Here is a 22138-nt window from a genome sequence, read left to right as displayed (position 1 = left end):
AGCAGGGTTATAGTATCTCAAAGGAGGGTGCATAAAGACTTCCTCTATCTATGTGCTTTCTACTCCTATAAATTACAGATGCAGAGAAGAGGCTCCATGAATAGTAAGGCAGATGGCTTTGTCTCCGAGGGAAGGGGAAGAATCTGCAGAACTGGAAGCTCCCACCACAATCTTCAGACCAGAAAACTTTGTCTTCGGAAACAGGAATTCTGATCCGATGGAAACCAGCAGCAAGATGAGTTTGCACAGGCCCAGCTGCTAGAACTGGAATGGATACTGAATGGAGCCAGCAAGAAACCTTCCTTTATAGAAAGGCATTCTATAAACCTGAGGGCACCTCACACTTGGAAGTCCTTTGAAGCTGCCCGATTCCCCATTGGCAGCTTATCCTGCTTGCCACAAAATTAAGGAACTAGTTTTCCGTGAATTTTGGTGGCTGGGATGGACCTGAGATATAACAAAGTATGTAACCTCTTGTGAAGTATGTGCCCAGAATAAGATACCACATTATCGTCCTCATGGATTACCCTTGCCTTTACCAGTACCTTAAGAATGGGTATCAATGGACTTCATTACCAATTTACCACCTTCATAAGGGAAGACAAGAATTCTGATGGTGGTGGATTCATTTACCAAGATGGCCCATTTAAAAGTCAATGCGAATCTTTCCTCTTCCTGCGAAAAAGCAGATCTAGTTTGAGAAGGTGGGCATGAATACTAGTGATCTACTTACTTACCCACATTTGACTGGTTATTGTTCTTTTCCTCAAATTCAGAATCTTTGGTTTAATTAATTTTCTCCTAGGCCAAACTACAATTTCTTCTAACAGTGACAATAATGAGTTAAACTGACTTTAACTCAGGGACAGGCAACTCTAGTCCTCTAAGAGAGCAAACAGGTTGGGTTTCCAAGATATCCCTACTGAATATACATGAAATAGATTTGCCTACAATGGAGGCAGTGTGTATGCAAATCTCTCTCATGCATATTCATTAGGGTATCCTGAAAACTTGACCAGTTTGCAACCCTCCAGGACTGGAATTGCCCATCACCACTTTAACACATTTCACCTCTTCATACTTGTAATACTCTAGCAGGATCCACCTGTATTATGAAACACATGAACATACTCTATATTAAAAACAAATGAAAAGACACTGCAGCCACGCCTATTATGTAAATATTAAGGAGCTGGCAAGGTGAGGCTGTCAATGACATTCTATAGAGGAGCAATATCAGGGCCAGTACTAGCATGTCGTTGCCCTGAATGATTAATGTACTAACCTCCCCTTCTCATTTTTTTTAAATAAAGAATACCCCCCTCAGTTAAACATGCAGAACATAGACTCACCCTCACCAAATACAGAATAAAGAGACTATAAAGTATAAACAGAAACATGTATACAGAAACATGTATACAGAAACTGAATTGGAAACTGCAACAAGCCAGACTCTGTATGCAATGCAGAAACAAACATAATCAGTCCTCATTGTCATGGTCCAGCTGGCTAGCAGGAAGCGCTCTGGCAGAAGCTGTACAGGGACTGGAGGGCTGGGCTGGTGCTGATATTTTGCCTAGCCAGCCCCCTCCCTTGTAGGTTGAGTCCTTGGGTTCTGGGGCCGGTAGGACTTGTCTGCTGCTGAACATCATGGTAGGAGCTGGGCTCAAGCACAGGCTGGAAATTAGAGACAGGCTGGGAGCTGGAGTCAGGCGCTGGCTGGGAGCTGGAAGCAGAGCACAGGCAGGGCTGGAGAATAAGGGCAGGACCAGATTAGAGTGGACAAGGACAAAACAGGACACAGAAAGCCCAGAGGCCGCTATACAGAAGGCCCAGAAGCCACTAAGCAAGGCAGAAGGCCTGGAGGCCACAGGGCTACGCAAAGTAGAAGGCCCAGAGGCCACAAGGGAAGGCAAGACAGAAGGCCTGGAGGCTACAAGGGTGGGCAAAGCAGAAGCCTTGGAGGCCACAGGGCTGGTCAGGTCAGAGAGTTGTGGTGACTCAATGAAGAGGGACTGAAGTACTGGACAGGCTGGTCAAGTGGGGCTGAGGCTGGGGTGTTGTGCAATCAGCAAGGGGCGGCACGGAAACGAGTAAGGCTCACTGAGGACCCTTAATGGAGGGAGGACAGTACAGCAGGCTGAATCTTGGCACAGGGAGACTGTACAGCAGCAAAACCGTGACCCTCATAAATCATTCATCAAACAATATAAATCAATCATATTAGTAAAACCATACTTATAAAAATAATATTTTTACAAGCTAAGGTATAGAATAACATCCAATAATTAAGAGCTAATACAAAATTTTAAAATTTTCCAAACACTAAAATGGCAGACACACACACGCAATAATTTAAACTAAGGATGGAATATTCACCACTCTCCATACCTGAAAACTTTTCATTTCCAGTCATTCTGAGTATGGGGTGAATTAGTGGGCGCAGCACAAACTTTCTTCACACATGCACTCAGGCAGGAGTCCAATCATCTCCTCCCTCCTGCAGGCTCCCAATCACATACAGCACCACCTCCCCCTGACAGGCTCCCATTCACACACACAAAGACACATACCCCAGTCAGGTTCCCATACTCACACATATACACCTAGTTAGGTTCCCATGTGGACGCACAGACAAGGCAGGCTCCCATTCACACACACATATACCTCAGCTTGGTTCCAATACACACACATACATATCCTAGTCAGGTTCCTATGCACACACACACACAAACTAGTCTTGTTCCTATGCACACACACACCCCAGTTGGATTCCTATGCATGTGCATGCACACACACACACCACGCAGGCTCCCATTTGCACACACACACACCCCAGTCAGGTTCCAATATACACACATACACCCCAGTTGAGTTCCCATGCATGTGCATGCATGCACACACAACACGCAGGCTCCCATTCACACACACATATCTCAGTAAAGTTCCAATATACACACACAACAGTTAGGTTCCCATACCTAGAGTTCAAAACTCTGGAATTCTCTGCCTGAGATGGAAGAGTAGCCTAGTGGTTAGAGAGTGGACTATGAATCATGACACCAGGGTTTGAGTCCCACTGTTACTCCTTTACCCTCCATTGCCTCAGGTATAAACAATACATACCCAGGTCACTCTCATGGGCATGCGATCAAGTATTAAATGAGGGCCTGCAGTAAAAGGAGGCATGGGTTTGTGACGCTCAATTTTTCCGGCATTGGTTCTCGAGCCCTTAACAGCCACAGGTTTGGAAAACGGACACCAGCATAATTTTTTTTATTTTTGGGGCCTCCGACTTAATATTGCTATATATATATATATATATATAGCTATATCACTATATATATATATAGGTTTACCCCTTACTGTATAAGGGGTAAAGCTAGCACGTTGAAAACACGTGTCCAAACCCGAGCTAACAGTGTGCTCCACTGGAGCACACTTTACTGTATCGGCCCGTTAGATTGTAAGCCCTCTGGGGATAGGGAAATACCTACAGTACCTGAAGGTATTCCACTTTGAAGTGCTGCAAAAAGTGGAATACAAATCTAAATAAATACCAGCTAGCAAGAGATTTAAATGTGAGCTAAAAACATGGCTATTCAAAAATGTATATAACTAACTTAAAATTTCAGCATATTCAGAGCAACAAAGACAAGAGGGCCAAAACATTATATTTGAATCATGTAGAATAAACCAAACAAGAGAATGTAAGATTCTCAAAATAACCCTCTAGCTAAGGTGTGAAAACTATCATTTTACTCTAATTTTCCCTGTTCATTGTCCTAAGTCCTAGATCAATTATTAATAGGTACTAGTTAATTTCATTTGATAAATATGAATGCCTGTCTATGAACACCACCCCTGTAACCAATCACTGTTGTTTGTAGAGTTATAACTAGGAATGTCACTTTGTAAACCGTTGTGATCTATACTGGATCGACGGTGTATAAAATGTCTAAATAAATAAAATGCACGCCCACCAGGACAGCTCCTATTCACACCCACCACACAATCCAGTCAAGCTCTCGTTCACACGCGGGGCTCCTCGTCTGGGCCACCGGTGGAATGGGGCTTACCGGCGGCCTCGCGGGCCTCCACGTCTTCTTTGCCCCCGGGTGTGGTACCCTATACACTTGCACAGTGTGTACACCCCGTAACGCCGGGTCTGTGCAATATCATCTCAGAATAGATACTTTTTCAATTAACAAAATTAAAACCGCAACGCCTTATTATTAATACAAGTGTAATGACAGCAATGATTTCAAATGGCTTAATCCACTGAAACTCTTGATTTTAGCAAGATGATACTCGTCCCCCATAAATTCGTCGATCGTGGTCTCGTCCCAGAAAGGAGGTGGAGGAGAAGCGGGTGGGGTGCTGACGTATTAGCTACAAAGCTGCCGCGTCACATGACGCAGCCGCCATTTTGTGCTGCGGTGCGGTATTTAGACCGCGGCAGCGAGTTGGAGTCGATCACTTTGGAGTGTCAGCTTGCAGTACTGCTGTCCCATCTGCCTGCTTCTCGTTAGCTAATAGCAATTTGGCTGTTTCCCCGCTCCTCAGCTAGACCACGATAAGGCATTAAATAATTCGTCCGTGACGGTGGACTGCCCCCATTCACCCCCATCCCTGCAGAGCGCTGGAACTGACGTCGCATTCCACTTGGGCCGCCTTTTGTTAACTGACTATTGAGGAAAGCCTCTGGGAGAGAGAGAAACCGCATAATCTAGAGCGAAGCCCGCAGTGAAAATGTCGTCTGGCCCTCCTGAATATGCCTCTTTCTTCGCCGTCATGGGCGCCTCGGCTGCTATGGTCTTCAGTGGTAAGGAAAACTTTACAGTCCTTTCCCTTTCGTGTTCTACTTCTACGTTTTATTGTATTTTTGTCATTGTCTCTCCTTGTTCTTCTGTGAAAGGAAAGCCGGCAGCTTCTGGGTCATTGCGTCGCGGCGTCTGTTGAGGGCGTTATTTGTCGTCTTCCTTTTCTGGACAACTGTTTAAATCCCGTCTGACAAGTTTTGTGGGCTATTGGGAGGGGGGGGGGAGGGGTGTGAGGTTTTTCCGCCCTTTCTGTTCAGGGCTCGGTGGCTGTCGCCCTAGCGCCCTTACAGGAGATTTCGGAAAGCTTCGTCTCTTTTCGTGCCTTGCACCAGCTGCTGCTCAGTTCGGCTCGTCGGGCGATGGCGGCTTCTGTCACTCTTGGCTCACGAGCCAATCATAGCCCGTTGATCAATATCTTCCCTGCTCTGGCAGGCTTAGGTAGCAAGGCTGGCGTTCATGGCGCGATGACGTCATAGGCCAATGGCGCCTGCTGAGGGAAGCGCTTTCTCCCCCGTAGCTCCTACCCTCTCCACCCCCTCCCTCGCTTATCACCTGATTACAGAAAGGGTGGAGGATGGAGGAGTTGCTAATAAAAGTAGCATTCTGTTGATCTTATGCACGGATGGGGTTTGTAAGGGCGTTAACATGGATTTTTTACTGAATTGCTAGCTGTTCTTATTACTTAAGAATATTACCTTATTCTTAAGTAAAAAAAAAAAATTCATTTTAAGCCAAATAGATATTTCTATCTTGTTGAAGCACTCAAGAAACAGTGATGCTTTTTTATTGGTTCAGTGTAAAAAGAGTGAAGATAATATAGCTGAGCTTTGACGCCCACACACGTCTATTATTTAGAAGCATGCAAGGAGATTAAGGAAGTGATTTTATTCCCATGTTAAAAAAAAGTCTAATTTACACTTCTGTTTAAGCAAAAGCTGATTACCAGTTGCTGCCAAACAAAACTGTATAGCAGCGTGATTAAAGACTTTTTTTTTTTTTGAGCTAGGTATAGTTCGTGGGAGCCTCTGGATTTTTCATGGTGTTTTGCCTTTTATAAGGCAAAAAGTATATACAAGCTTTTTTTTTTATTAATTATATGCAGGTGAATGTTCATAACTGTTGGTATGTCTTAATATCAACCAATGTTGCCAGCATTAAAACACATTTGCAGTGCCAGTTTTTCTGGTTTTAAAACACATTCATTGGATTCTGAAAAATAAAACAAATATAAAAGATTTAACAGTACAATTTTTACTTTCCTGTTTGCTTATTTGGATCAAAGACTGTTTTAGGCTGTCTGCTTTGTTCATGTTTCATAAGATGCTTTATGAACTGTAGCATTAGAGCACTTAGCTACTAACCTTGCATAAGATTCTGATACCTATATATCTGTTTTTTGGAGTAGAGATGTATGTTTGGAGAAAAGTTTCTTAGAACTTAAAATATTTATTTAAAAACTCTTCTATACAGTTGTTTAGTAATGCACCATCACAACAGTTTACAAATAGGCACGTAAATAAGTTTGGTTTGGTATATAAATTATCTAGAGGGTGCCAACACATTTTTCGGTTACATGTTTCAATAATATAATCTATATGGAAGGTGGATTGGTATTTCCATTTATATGATTAATTCCATTTATATGATTAAATATATATAAAATGTTCCATCAGTTGCAGCCAGTTTCGGTTTGGCCATCCTATTCATCTTCATCCTACAGTGGGGTGTGTAACTACATGATCATACATTAAGGTTAGAATAATAGATTGGGAATTGGGACCTAGGTTAGTCTTGCATCTGACACTTGTCAAGTTCTTGTTCTTTCCCATTGCTTTAGTTGCCCACTTAGATTGCCCCTGCATGTTACTTGTTGTAAAGCTGTATAAATGCTGAAATTGCTAATGTGCATTTTTATAGTTGATTTATTATTTTTTAGGTGTTGCATTCACCCAGCTAAACTAGGCACATTGGCCAGTTTAGTTTTACTAAGCTGATAAGAATGCACTACAATATAATTGGCCATGTTATATCAATAGATTTTTATACTTTACAGGATTTCACTAGAACATTAAATGGTGTCTCAACAACTTTGTCCAGAAATCATGACAAATCTGTCTGACAAAATATTACTTGCACTAGTGATTCTTCATTTTGTATATAAAACTTAACACTGTATCCATGTCATAGTCCACAAAGTAGGTAGACTTGGGTATAGCACTTTTTTCAAAGGGTGGTGGATACATGGAACTGTCTCCCAGTGCAGATGGCAGAGGCCAAAACAGGAACAGAAGATCCTAGGATGTGAGGTTTAAAGCATGAGACTGGGAAAGTACAATGGTAGTTCATCAGTAACGGGCAGACTAGATGAGCCTTACAATTCTTATATTGAAATTAATAAAGCAAAAGTTTTGATGCCAATTTTTAGTAAACGAGTATCAGGCCTTAACATACTGTGGCCATCAGTTCAAGTGTTCTAGTGGGTTTTATAACTTTCTGGAAAGGTATGTGGTTTCATTTCTGATTCTGTAAGAGACATGTTAAATCTCTCATCCCTCTCCCCAAGCTTCACATTTCTGGTGAAGGGGATCATTTCCTTTCATACCTCTGATCTCATATTTTCTCCGTCCGTTCCCTCCCCCCCCTTAATTATACATGTACTGCATCACCTTGCATAAATGAGCCTTTTTATAGAAAGCCATTTTTAGTCACATGCTTGCTTACACTAGTGGAAGGGCCTGTCAAATGATGGTGTTAAAACACGTATGTGTGTAGACTTAAGTCCCCAGCCTCCTCTCCCTCCCCCCCTGTCCCTGTTTCTTCTTCCCCCCCCCCCCCCCCCCCCAAGAATCCAACATTTCTGGGATGCAGGTTGAATACACGTACTCTTTGCAGTGGATAAAAGTAATTACATAGCATGTGTACTTTCACTTGCACAGAGGATGGACAATTCAAAAGTAAGGTATATGTACCCTTGCACCCACAAGAAGTATGTAAAGTGCATAAGCTATTTTAATTAGATTTCTTTAATTTTTAGGTGAGATACCACACCCTAAGCAAATAAAATCAATCACAAAATCTCCCAAAAATTTAGCATAAACAGTTTGTGGTATACTGTGACTCTCAAGTAGCAAATTATGTAGACTGTTAACAGTATTTTTCCATTTCTGGGTCTATATTAGCCCACTAGTATGTCTTTCATGTTGTAAGAAAGGAATGATGTAATGCCTTGTTCAACCTTTTTCTCCCCTCAATCTTTTTTTTTTTCCTGCCTTTAGTAGCTTTGGGGTTGAAAATTCAGAGAAACACAACTGTCTGGTGGGAGTCTGTAAATGAAGCCTTCAGATTTTATAGCTTTAGTGTACTTCAGCAGATGGCAGACTGTAAAAGCTAAGCAGCTAGAAAAAACAGTGCTCTAGGAAGACCACCACCATTTGTAGAAAACAAGTTAAGGCTTTCCTGAGTAGCATGGAAATAAATATTAGCATCAAACTCTTAAGCAGTCATTTGGGATTCTTTATTCTGACTCTTCACTCAGATGATACTAGTGTTCAGGTTTGTCTCCTGTGTGACCACTTATTAATATAAGCAAGACTGTTAAAAGAAAAACCAAGCCAAACACCGAACAACTCACTGCAGCCCAGAGCCATTTTCAGTCTTAACGCACTGGAATGCTCAGAGAGGAATGAGGGTGAGACTATGGGAGGGACCTGAAAAGGCAAGGGAATGTGGAAATAGTGGCTAGGAGTAGGAGAGCAAATGGAAAAGCAAAAAAAAAAAAGAGAAACTTTAAAAAGAGCAAAATAACAAAAGCAAAAAGGTGAAAAAATTGCTTGGCTCCTAAAAGATTTTGGCCTGCATCTAAGATTTTTCTTGAAATATTTCTATCTCTGAATATAAATTAATGCAATGTCTGATAAGGGTTGGTATAGTAATACTTAAGTCTATGAAATAGGAATAACTGAAGTGGCTATAGGAAAATTTATTAAAAAAAAAAGTTTATCGACAGTGGGTTAAGTTTCCTGAATTGCCATTTCTTGGTAGTCGGACATCTCTTTATTGAGTAAGTAGGAGGCAGCTCCCCCCCCCCCCCCCCCCCCCCAAGGCTTCCAAATACTGTTAGAATTGTTGCCAGCATTGCATGCTGGCTGGCAGTGGTGTTAATTGTCTTCTAAAGAAATGAGGTGCAGGAGAGGTGATGCAAGAAAGAGGAGACAAAATAGATGAATTTTATCTTCAACAAATACATATAGAACAACTTTCAGCAGGTGTGAATTTTGTGGAAACAATTCTCCTTGGTTTTCACTTCCTTTTAAATATGCCTATTTCACATTCTTGTTCTGTATTTAGTAAATGAGCCCTGTGGTGGTTTGGTATGGAAACACTCTTGTGTACGGTTATGTTAAGGAGTCTGTTGGAATTCTAAATAGATCTTTTGATGATAGTAAACAGGTAGCAGAAAAAACTAGTTCTGGATAGTTACCACTGCACATTGGCCACAAATAGCAGAGTAAACCTTGTTGTGACATGTTCTTTCTCAGTTTTTATTAATCATATCTAAATCAGATGACTTGTGGTTGGAAGTGGGTTTTCTTTTGATAACGTCATGTGAGTGCTGTCCTAATAGATGGACAATCCTTTCCATGTCACATGTCATGAGTAGGACTATGTAACGGCAATCTCTGCATTATGGACAAAAACACTAGTAAAGGAAGTATTCAATAAATTGTCTATTTTGTATGTGGTAGGGTTAAGGAATAACTTCCATATAGTTTCTGATTAAAAATTACCATCATTGAATATATACAATGTTAGGATTTTGATAGTGAAATAACAATATTACATTTGTGAATTATCCGACCGACTCATTTGTACTGAGAAAAATACATTGTATCAATTATTCATTCAATGTATCAGCTTCATTTTATTAATTCAATTCTTAAAAAGACTTAAATCTTTCTAAAAAATATAAATATTATTTTCCTAGACGCTTTGACCATTCATACCACTCCAGTTAGCCAAGTTTGTCTTCACTTGCATATTTACTACTCGGAGTCATTTTTAATCATAAGTCCACTGAAAACATTTTTTAAAGGTATATGTAGAAACTAATTCCTCTTTCTTAAAAAATGAGAAAATGGTACTTCCCTTTGCATGGTAACTTAAAGACCAGAACCAAAGGCCAAAGCGTTTAGGAAAAGATTGTCTAAAAAAAAATATAAAATATTAGTCTTTAAGAATTTAATAAAATTAAGCTGATACATTGAATGAATAATTTCTCAATACAACATATTTTTCTCAGGATTTTAATAGTGCCAAGATTTTTCCTTCTAGCAGGCATCACCTCAATGTCATATGGTACCCCTACTATGCTGCTAGAAAGCAAGATCTTATGTTTTTTCTTCATCACAATAACTGCATTGCTGATGAAGATGTCTGTACTCAGCTGCAGATTATATGGAGAAAGTGAAAATCCATAAGTACCAAAGAGATGTAATTGGAGACCAAAAATGTAGAAAAGTACAGAAATAGCCCCAACTATTTTGGGTGCCATTGGCCTGATTAAGAAGAATTTCCATGTACATCTTGGTATGTTGCCTGTTTAAAAAAAAAAAGGGAGATCACGTGATGTGGTATCTGGGAAGACGTGTTACTTCCCGGCTCCAGACCAGCCTTATCCAGCGTGACCCATCAGACCACGCTTAAACCTACCTGGTAGGGATAAACACAGGGGGTAGGTTTATGTCCGCTGTCCGAATCTGGAGCAAGACGCAGCTCTTGACTACCAAGCCCGGGAAAAATATAAAGAAAAATCGAAGGCTTTGGAAGCCAAGATGGCAACCGCAACAGCAAGTGAGTGTGTCGTCCCCCCCCCCCCCCCCCCCCCCGTTCCACTAACAATCGCCGATATTAAAGATGCGATCCGGGAGACATTAGAGGAGAAATGGACTGTAATTACTGCACAGTTGGGGGAGGGCCGCGATTCCTTGGCTGCGCACCCCCATCCCGGCTCGAGCCGGCCGAGGCACGGATGCCTGCTCGTGATAGACATACAGGCCCTACAACTTAGTGGATGAATTAGAAAACAGAGCACACAGAGAACCTGCGTTTTCTCGGGTTTCCTGAGGACATTGAATGCTCTGTGCTCGCTGCTTGAAACATGGCTTCCTGATGTATTCTCTGTCGCACCTGCAAGGGAAGCTAGTTGTGGAATGTGCCCACAGGTTAGGGGTAAGGAAAACATCGGGGCACCCTCAGCTTGTTATAGCCAAGATTCTTAATTCTGCTCACAAGGAAGAGATTTGGCAAGCCTCCAGGGCAAAATCAGAACTGCTTTTATCAATCTCATCCCATCAGAATCTTTCAGGACTTTTCTGCTTCGGTCTCGGAAGCGCGATGAGGATTTTCCACAATTTGCTCTTCTCTGCATAATCGTGGCATCAAATTCGCCCTCATGTTTCCAGCCTGTCTGAGAATTTGGCACACGGATAAAATACATTCGTTCGAAACTGCAGAACTCGCTAAGGCCTTTGTGGACTCTCTAGATACCTGAATTGGCACTCTCAGGTTTGGAGGACAATGATGTATTGGCCCAGCACCCTGTCATCTGGTTATGTGTGCAGAGGCTGGAGGGCCTAGTTCAGTGTATCCGGGCCAAGTGGGGTACCGGTGTGTTTTGCTTAGCACCTCAGGCGTCAAGGGGGTTGTTTTTGTGGTTTGTGGTTTGTCTTTTTTTTTTGTTCAACCGTCTTGCCTAGTTTTGGATGGACCGGAGCCAAATTTCTGGGCTTTTATCCCATCAGACGCATGTTTAACAGCATTGGATTTGATGAGATGTTTTTTTTTCTTCTCAATTGTCTCTGCATGTACGTGCTGTCAAGTTTGGATTAACTTCTGTATACCTGGACAAAATGGCAGGCAGCAGACAATACCCAGCGCACATATCTCAGCTTCCTGAATGTGGCAAGATTCTGTGCTCTTGAGGATTGCATTTGAACATTAACCTGAGTAGCCGACTCCCATCAGTTGTTGAATGGTGAGGGAAACTAAGCTCTTATTTGTGGCACCAGAGGACTGATCTGCTGAACTGTATTCTTTGTTAGTTCATTACACTCACAGAAACTGGCATACCTGATCTTTGTTACCAAGGCGAGGCATGGTCATGCACACATCGAAGCGTGAACTCATACTTCCTTTATGGAAGGCTTAAGAAATTGGGAACTGAAGATTTCAGGGGGAAATAGTCTAGATGGGGAGGGAGGGTGCATTGGGCGGGTGGGTTGGGAGTGGGTGTTTGGAGTGGGCAGGGGGAGAGGGGAAGACATGGAGGATGCTGGGAGGGGTAGATTGTATGCTGCAGAGCATGAGTTACACTGCCATGTTGTTGCTTGACTTTCTGATTTCACCCTCTTTTGGGAGGGGAAACTTGGGGAGGGCCTCAGCTGGGAGGGCTCTCTTCTGGATCTGTTTTGGGATATCAAGCCATTGTATTTTTCCCCTGAGTAGATATGAGTAATCAAACATGATTTGTTTCATGGAATGTTTGTGGGATAAATTCCCCGGTCAAACGCTCTAAAATACTTACCCTGCTAAAAAAAAAAAAAAAAAAAGTCTACCCTGGTGGCCTATTTACAGGAGACCCATCTTTACGTGGCAGAGCACACCAAGTTATGCTAGGACTGGGTGGGAGAGGTGCGGTCTGCTTCCGCCGTCTCAATCAGCGGGGATAGCGATTTTGATACATAAGGAGCTTCTCATAATTACTAAAGAAATCGTAGACCCACATGGCTGCTGTCTTCTGGTTACTGAATTATATGGTCAAACTCTCGTGCTCTGTAATGTCTATGCCCCTAATACATATAGCCTTTTTTTTTCCCAGAGGACTTTATTCTCATTTAATTCCATTTATAAATGACACCCTGGGAATAGGGGGTGACTTCAATACGGTACATGACGCGGCCTTGGATGATTTTCAGTCGTGCCGACGGGAGCAGGGTATGGGACGGGGCCTGCAGTTGGAAAATGCGTTGCATTTGTTAGATGCATGGCGCACTTTGCACTCCATGGATCGATTTCACACATGTTTCTCGTGCTCATGCCTTGTTCTCAAGGCTTGCTTATTTTCTTGTTAGTTGCAGGGCATTCCCTCTGGTGCAGGATGCGGATATTGATAACATCGTGATTTCCGATCATGCTCCCGTTTGGGTTGACTTTCAATTTTCCAGTCGCCAGCCATCGGTCAAGCTGTGGTGATACCCATATTTTTTAGCCACAGATGCAAAGTTCCGTGATTATTTACGAGCTTGATGGGAGGACTATCTGACCTTAAACCGATCGCATGTCTCCCAGCCGGCCCTGTTCTGGTATATGGCTAAAGCGGTTCTGCGGGGGGATATTATTTCCTATGTTTCCCACCACCGAAAGATGCTTGATAAACGGATTCTGGCGCTAAGTATGCAGCTACGCAAAGCTAGGGCACGGATGATGGCTGCCGAGACCGAAGAGACACGGGGTGCCTACCGTTCATTGCAATCTGCTCTTAATTCTGTTACACCAGCGGGCGAAGAAAAGCTTTACATATTACCAGTTTCAGCTTTATCAGTATAGTAATAAAGCTGGGCGGATGATGGCCAACTTGATTAAGTCAGGACGAATCGGTTTATCCCTGCATTGCGGACCTCTAACACTACAGTAGTTCGAGACAGTCTCCATTTTAAAGGGTTTCCAGGACTTTTATTCCAGATTATACACCTCTGGCGACAATGAGGAAGCAAGTACACAATTTTGCTCTAAGGTGTCTCTTCCGTACCTTTCTAGGGACCAACAGGAACTGCTTAATCAGCCCAGAACAGGAGGTCAGTCTAGTTAATGGTCGTTTGCGGAATTTTAAAGCTCCTGGACCAGATATACCCATATTTTTTAGCCACAGAAAATTGAAAGTCAACCCAAACGGGAGCATTTTATACGGCAGTTTTTTTAAGCTTTTGGTTGATCGGATAGCGGGTCCCTAGGTTGCAAATTTTTCGGAGTTGATAACTCTGGGTTCTTTCCCTACGCATGATAACTTAGCCTTAATTACTCTTATACCCAAAGCAGGTAAAGACCCTCTCGCGCCTGAATCATACTGCCCGATATCCCTGTTAGCTTGGATCATAAAATGTTGGCCTCTATTTTGCCATCTCTGGTAGGGGATCATCAGGTGGGCTTTGTACGTCAGCGCTATGTGTTAGCTAATATCCGCCATGTGTTGATGGCGATGACAATTTGCCAGCAAATGGACACACCCCATCTAGTTATCAGTTTTGATGATGAAAAGGCATTTGATAGGGTGGAGTGGCGTTATTTATTTTCTGTTTTAGCCCACATGGGGTTTAATGGTTTCTTTCTTCAGGCTGTGCGCTTATTGTATTCAGATCCTCCAGCAGCCATTTTGGCGAATGGCGTGCAGTCGGAACAGTTTGTGGTGGCGAGGGGCACTCAGCAGGGGTGCCCGATATCACCCTTACTGTTTATTTTGTAATTAGAGCCTCTTCTGTTGACTCTTCATCACAGTCGTGAGATCCGAGGTGTTCTATTTGGCTCGCATATTTTTAAAGGGGTGGCCTTTGCCGATGACTTGCTAGTCTTTCTTATGGACCCTCAGGTGTCCTTGCCCCCATTACTGCATTTAATATGGGCATTTGGTGTGTTTTCGGGGCTGCGATTGAATGAGTCTAAGTCCTCCGCGTTGGCCTATCCACTTACCCTGTCAACTAGCTGGCCAGACCCCTTCCCATTCCAGTGGGCAGTAGACCACTTGTGTTATTTGGGGGTCATATCCCGGCAGATCCTGCACTTATCTACCAGGCCAATATTCCCAGACTATTGCAGATCACAGTAGACAGTTTGATCAACTGGAGTAAACTACCCATCTCATTAAGTGGCCATGTCAATTTATTTAAAATGATCATCCTGCCCAAATGGCTTTACCTTCTTCAAAATTTACCAGTTATATTGAAGCGGACGGATCGCCATCAGCTAGATAGCACACTTCGGCAGTTCCTTTGGGGGGATATCTCGTATCCCATTATCCTGGTTGAAAATGCGATGGGGGGGAGGGGTGGTTTAGGGGTGCCTGACCTGGCTGTTTATAATTTGGCATGTAATCTTCAGATTGGCTGACAGACAAACCAGTCTATACCCCGTTGTATGCTGATCGGGCATTAATGGCTCCGGTGGCTCCTGCTTATGCTGTCCAATCTAGTACTGCTCATGTCCTTTCTCAAATGCACGGCCTTGGTATGTCCATTCCGGCAGACATGGCAGTGGCTGACAAAACTATTACAGATCCTCCACATGTGCATATTTTTTGCCAGTATGGGGGAACACAGTTTTCCCCTGGATCTCAGCCCTCTAGCTTTGGGGTTTGGGAGTCTAGAGGTGTTGCTAGCCTGGGCCACCTGCTAATACGGGACGAATTCCAGGTGACTTATGGCTTGGGTATTACACACACCTTCCCTTACTTACAAATTGGACATTACATAAGGACCATCCCGGACCTGTATAAGAATCCCTCTGTTCCACGCCCTAGATCAGGTATTTCGCTTTGAGAAAGCTACGGCCCCAACTTTGTCGGCTTATAAGTATCTACAAAAACACTCGAGGTAGACCCGCTGGAATAGAGATGGAGACTGTTACCCAATCCATTTTAAAGAGATGCTTCCGGCGCATAGCCAGGATCTAGTCCAACATGTCTTATAGAGAGCTGCAATTTAAATTTCTAAGCCGGGCGTATGTGTCGCCCCAAGTGGCATTTCAGTCAACTATAGCCCCTTCGGCGAGCTGTACCCATTGTGGGCATGCCACTGGTACTTTGTCCCATGTTTTCTGGGCCTGCCCTTCTATACAGCGCTTTTGGCGCAGCATGGCAGATTATCTGGCTGATTTACTGGATGTAGCTTTTCCAGCTATGGCTATTTGGGTGTATATCCCAATTAGGATTTGAGATCTTGGCTCGCGCATGTTGCTACGCAAAGCTTGTCTGGTGAGTAAAAAGGTGATCTTATCAGTCTGGCGGTCTCCTGACACCCCGTCCTTTTGGGCCTGGAGAAATTGTTTACATGTCATGATGAATATGGAATGTATGGCGTCCCGGAAATCCCCGCGTTGTAGGCGGCGGTTTCTTGCGGTATGGCAGGCCTATCTTCAGACCCTCTCACAACATGCTCATAGTCTTGTTGTGAATGATTGACCGTAATGTTTTATATTGTGCACTGTACCCAGTAGCATTCCTTGTTTGGGCAGATGGTAACTCACCTAATTCTCTCTGTATTACTTATTATTCAGTTTTGTGTCTGGAGGGGGGAGGGATGGGGTAGAAGGGAACTGCGGACTGTTCACGGTTGAAGTTTATTTTGAGGAGGGTTCAGGAACCCACCCTACTCAGTGTTGTACTATTGTTATTAAAATCAATAACCATTTAAACATAAAAAAAAATTACACCCTGAACTCAAGGTGGCTGTTTACTGCTAATGCCCCAAGTAGTTGCATTGTGCCAAAGTTGAGATGATCATTCCTAATGTACCCTGGCTTACGAATGAGGTTCATTCCTGTCTCGGTATCCACAGACACTACCTCCTTATATTCTAATTCTGCAAGCAACGTTTCTGTAGCTGTTGTAAGCTTAAGAAATTAAGAGGTGGTAGTCAAGTATGGGCAGAAAAGTGACTTTTAGAACGCTGTCACCTTGTTAGCATTAGGCTGGATAGCTAATGCTGGGTACTGCTAAACAGAAAAATTAGAAGCCTGGTTCCCCAAATTGGTGTACCTAATGGTTATTCAAAAGACAGCATTGGAAGTGACTGAGGGAAGCTGCATGGTATTTGATCATGGGATGTCACTGAAGTACTTAGGCAAGAGGAAGTGGGGAGTGCAAGAGATTTATATGCATGATACCAGACAGTATAAAAGGGTCATGAAGATAAATTGGGGATCTGGGAAAGATGCCAGTTCAAGAATTTGTGGATTTACTAGATTGGTGAGCAAGGCATCAGGTTCTCCTAGACCTGGGAGTCTGTCAACCATGCTATCTATGCTGACCACACTTCAGCAGATCCTTAGATTCAGATTTGCAAACACAAGTTTTGAATGCACATCTTAATCCATGTACTCAGTTTAGTGCTAGGTTGTTCAAACTTGAATTCCAGGACCAGAATATTAAACTGTATTTAAAATAACACTAGCCAATGAAGGCTTTATAAGTGGTGAAATACATATGATTCATCAAATCCCATCAAATAGCTGGGCAGTTGAATTCTGCATCTGCTGAAACCTTATAAACCAGCTTCAAAGGAAAGCTAAGTGTCTCTCAATTACAGTAGTCAATGATCTAATCCAGTGGTTAAGAACATAAGAAAATGCCATACTGGGTCAGACCAAGGGTCCATCAAGCCCAGCATCCTGTTTCCAACAGTGGCCAATCCAGGCCATAAGAACCTGGCAAGTACCCAAAAACTAAGTCTATTCCATGTTACCATTGCTAATGGCAGTGGCCATTCTCCAAGTGAACTTAATAGCAGGTAATGGACTTCTCCTCCAAGAACTTATCCAATCCTTTTTTAAACACAGCTATACTAACTGCACGAACCACATTCTCTGGCAACAAATTCCAGAGTTTAATTGTGCATTGAGTAAAAAAGAACTTTCTCCGATTAGTTTTAAATGTGCCCCATGCTAACTTCATGGCGTGCCCCCTAGTCTTTCTACTATCCGAAAGAGTAAATAACAGATTCACATCTACCTGTTCTAGACCTCTCATGATTTTAAACACCTCTATCATATCCCCCCCTCAGTTGTCTCTTCTCCAAGCTGAAAAGTCCTAACCTCTTTAGTCTTTCCTCATAGGGGAGTTGTTCCATTCCCCTTATTTTGGTAGCCCTTCGCTGTACCTTCTCCATCGCAATTATATCTTTTTTGAGATGCGGCGACCAGAATTGTACACAGTATTCAAGGTGCGGTCTCACCATGGAGCGATACAGAGGCATGACATTTTCCGTTTTATTCACCATTCCCTTTTTAATAATTCCCAACATTCTGTTTGCTTTTTTGACTGCCGCAGCACACTGTACCAACGATTTCAATGTGTTATCCACTATGACACCTAGATCTCTTTCTTGGGTTGTAGCACCTAATATGGAACCCAACATTGTGTAATTATAGCATGGGTTATTTTTCCCTATATGCATCACCTTGCACTTATCCACATTAAATTTCATCTGCCATTTGGATGCCCAATTTTCCAGTCTCACAAGGTCTTCCTGCAATTTATCACAATCTGCTTGTGATTTAACTACTCTGAACAATTTTGTGTCATCTGCAAATTTGATTATCTCACTCGTCATATTTCTTTCCAGATCATTTATAAATATATTATATTATCATACTGTTATATTGTTATATTGTTATACTGTATCTCCCAATTGAGTTCTATGTAAACCGGCATGATGTGTTTCACGAATGTCGGTAAATAAAAGTTAATAAATAAATAAATAAATATTGAAAAGTAAGGGTCCCAATACAGATCCCTGAGGCACTCCACTGTCCACTCCCTTCTACTGAGAAAATTGTCCATTTAATCCTACTCTCTGTTTCCTGTCTTTTAGCCAGTTTGCAATCCACGAAAGGACATCGCCACCTATCCCATGACTTTTTACTTTTCCTAGAAGCCTCTCATGAGGAACTTTGTCAAACGCCTTCTGAAAATCCAAGTATACTATATCTACTGGTTCACCTTTATCCACATGTTTATTAACTCCTTCAAAAAAGTGAAGCAGATTTGTGAGGCAAGACTTGCCCTGGGTAAAGCCATGCTGACTTTGTTCCATTAAACCATGTCTTTCTATATGTTCTGTGATTTTGATGTTTAGAACACTTTCCACTATTTTTCCTGGCACTGAAGTCAGGCTAAACGGTCTGTAGTTTCCCGGATCGCCCCTGGAGCCCTTTTTAAATATTGGGGTTACATTTGCTATCCTCCAGTCTTCAGGTACAATGGATGATTTTAATGATAAGTTACAAATTTTTACTAACAGGTCTGAAATTTCATTTTTTAGTTCCTTCAGAACTCTGGGGTGTATACCATCCGGTCCAGGTGATTTACTACTCTTCAGTTTGTCAATCAGGCCTACCACATCTTCTAGGTTCACCGTGATTTGATTCAGTCCATCTGAATCATTACCCATGAAAACCTTCTCCATTACGGGTACCTCCCCAACATCCTCTTCAGTAAACACCGAAGCAAAGAAATCATTTAATCTTTCCGCGATGGCCTTATCTTCTCTAAGTGCCCCTTTAACCCCTCGATCATCTAACGGTCCAACTGACTCCCTCACAGGCTTTCTGTTTCGGATATATTTTTAAAAGTTTTTACTGTCAGGACACACCTGACAGATGGTTCTCACATGCGTGACACACTGACCCATGATCCTCACGGGGCTAGATGTAAAAATACAGTTTGCATCCACGGGAACCCCCCTGACCCACAATAATGGATGTAAAGCAGAATTATGACATTCCCATACAACTCACCCTACAAAAAAGATGTTCTGGTGTCATCTCAGTAACAGTAACTCAAACTCCTTCTACTTCCAGACTCAATAGCCCTACTTATGAAAAGACAGCAGTTTACCACCAATGCATGTCCTCTTGAGAAAACACAACAAATAAGACTGATAAAACTCTTACATGCTAGTAAAATATCTCATCTCGGTAACAGACACAGAACAGACCTAACATACTCCCAGGATATGTAGTAATGCGCACAAACTAATCCGCACACAGTTACACCTGTATTATGGAATACACTCAAACAGGAGCAACCCTATCTATGAAAAGGCAACATTACAAATATTAAATCAGGCCCTAAAAACCAATACACCTCTTATTAGGAAAACAGAACTAGCAAGCAGCTATAGATCCCCTCACAGAAATAATTGTAAAACTATACTAATAAGCAGAATAAATGTTTCTAAACAGCTATGAACAGAATAACATCCAACAATTAAAAACTCATAAAAACTATTAAAAATTCTCCAAACACCAATAAAATATTTCAAAAAAAGCAGACACATCACATAATATTAAACTTAAATGGCAGTCAATCAAGAAAAATAAACTTAAAAAGCCACCTTTACTTACCCCCTCCACCAGCTCTCCTACTCCTCTTCCATGCAGGCCGTAGTACACACCAGAAGCAGCAGTAGAAGCTAAGCTCTATACTCATGGTCCTCTTCCTTAATGCCCATGTCTCTCTCACACACACACCATACCAGTCATGCCCCCATGACCAGTTTCTGTCTCACACACCAATCATCTCCCAAACAGTCTTTGACAAACACACCAGTCACCTTCCTGAACAGTTTCTCTCATGCCATACACACACAGGCTTCCCACTCCCGTGTTCTACTTACAAATATGGGCTTCTCACTCTCATAATCACTTTCTCTGTCTCACACACACTCACCAGTCTCTCACTCCCGTTCTCTCCACATGCACAAGCTTCTCATTCCCATAATCACTTTTTCTCTCTCACACACACACACCAGTCACCTGATCTCTCTCATGCATACACACACAAAGGCTTCCCACTCCCATGTTCTTTCAGATATACAGGCTTCTCACACACACCCAGGTTTCTCACTCCCATGCTCACTCTTCACATGCACAGGTTTCTCATTCCCTGAATCACATTCTTTCTCTTACATTCACACACACCGTCACCTTACCAACCAGTCTCTCGCTCTCATGCATGCACACACAGGCTTCCCACTCCCATGCTCTCTCACACACATCCACCCCCCCCCCCCCCAACAGCAGGCTTCTTATGCCCATGCTTTCTCACATACCCAGATTTCTCACTTCAATGCTTTTTCTCTCTCTCACACACACACCAGTCACCTCCCTGACTGTCTCACACTCTCACATACACATCAGTCATCTCCTTGAGCAGTCACTTTCATTGTCTCTCACATATACACACACATCAGCTCTCTGACCAGTTTCTCTCACTCACACACATGCTCTCAATCACACACAGGCTGGCTGCTTCTTTCTCTCACTCACTTCCTCTTTCCCGCCCCTCCCCGAGCACAAATGGTAGCTGCAGCGGCCTCCTCCAGCCCCCGCAAGCCAAGAAAGAAGAATCCCATCGGCCGCGGGAGGCTCAAGCTGCTCTCTCCTTTCCCGATTACCGGCTGCTTCAATTGCTCGGGGGCCGATGCTGCAGCCGCCGCTGCTACTTTATCACGCGGCACTGCTCTTTCTCCTTCCTGCGCACCGCGTATCACTTCCTGTTCCGGGTCACGGGGGGGGGGGGCAGGCGCGGGAAGAAGAAAAGGCCCAGCCACAAGTGCCACAGCCTTTTTTAGCACCGCTGCCGTTCCCACTGGGCTTGAACGTGTTGATAGCCCGGCGGCAACGGCAGCAATGAAGAAAGAGCAGCGGGAGAGACCGGGAGCACGCGACACAGCAGCCGGTGCTTGGCGACACACTAGTGTGTCGCAACACACCGGTTGAGAACCGCTCATCTAATCTAACACAATTCACCATTACAGGGCTTGAGTTAGCAGGACCCACTGGTGACAAGCTTTTAACAAATCCCTCCAAATTTAGCCTGGGATAACTGGTTTGAAAAAATGACTTCTTTGCTCTTAAGACTGCATCATATATACCAACCAGTCGGCTTCAAGACAAGTTGTTGGCAGTTTCTGCGCCAGCTTACATTTGCTGTGTTTCAATTCTTAAGTTGCTGAAATGAACCAAGGAGAGAAACATTTAGCCATGCTATTATACAATTTAAAAGGGGGGCCACCCTATCCATGATCTTAATTTATCCATACCAAGACTGGACAAGAACATATGCAGAGGAACCCTTCATAACAAATATTCAGCCTTAAAACGTTTCCTCAAGAGGATATTTCCTTTGAAGACATTGACCTGACTGAGCTGCTATACTCCTTGAGGCTATGTTGCCAAAATCTTTCCCTTTAGGAATGGTCAGACAGGGACTTCATATGTAGCTGCTGTACTTCAGATGGAATAGAATCAACTTGACAGGCTAACGGATGCATACATGCAACTAAGGTAGTGGAGATAACAGTATGTGAATTTACAAAGGCCATGGACAAACCCAACCTGGTAGTAGAAAAGAGGGTAAAGCCAGAGATCAAATTTAGCATTTGCAGTATTGCAGCAGATGTGTATATGCTTCAAGGATGGGAAAGGCCTTAGATTACTGGTAATTTGTGTTCCAGGGAAGGTAAATTCAAGCTCTCCTAGGAAGT

General features: G+C 42.9%; 1 protein-coding gene across 1 annotated transcript in view; it reads left to right on the top strand.

Moving 5' to 3' along the window:
• The first annotated feature begins 4439 nt into the window (after positions 1-4439).
• ATP6V0C (ATPase H+ transporting V0 subunit c) overlaps positions 4440-22138 on the top strand; it is a 57686-nt gene continuing 39987 nt past the window's right edge. The window contains 1 exon segment of the mRNA XM_029577725.1: positions 4440-4825. Coding sequence (XP_029433585.1) covers positions 4753-4825 — 73 coding nt within the window. The 5' untranslated portion in view covers positions 4440-4752.

This window comes from Rhinatrema bivittatum, chromosome 14, assembly GCF_901001135.1.
Source record: "Rhinatrema bivittatum chromosome 14, aRhiBiv1.1, whole genome shotgun sequence".
NCBI classification, from domain to species: domain Eukaryota; kingdom Metazoa; phylum Chordata; class Amphibia; order Gymnophiona; family Rhinatrematidae; genus Rhinatrema; species Rhinatrema bivittatum.
This window is presented reverse-complemented; position numbering and strand designations above follow the sequence as displayed.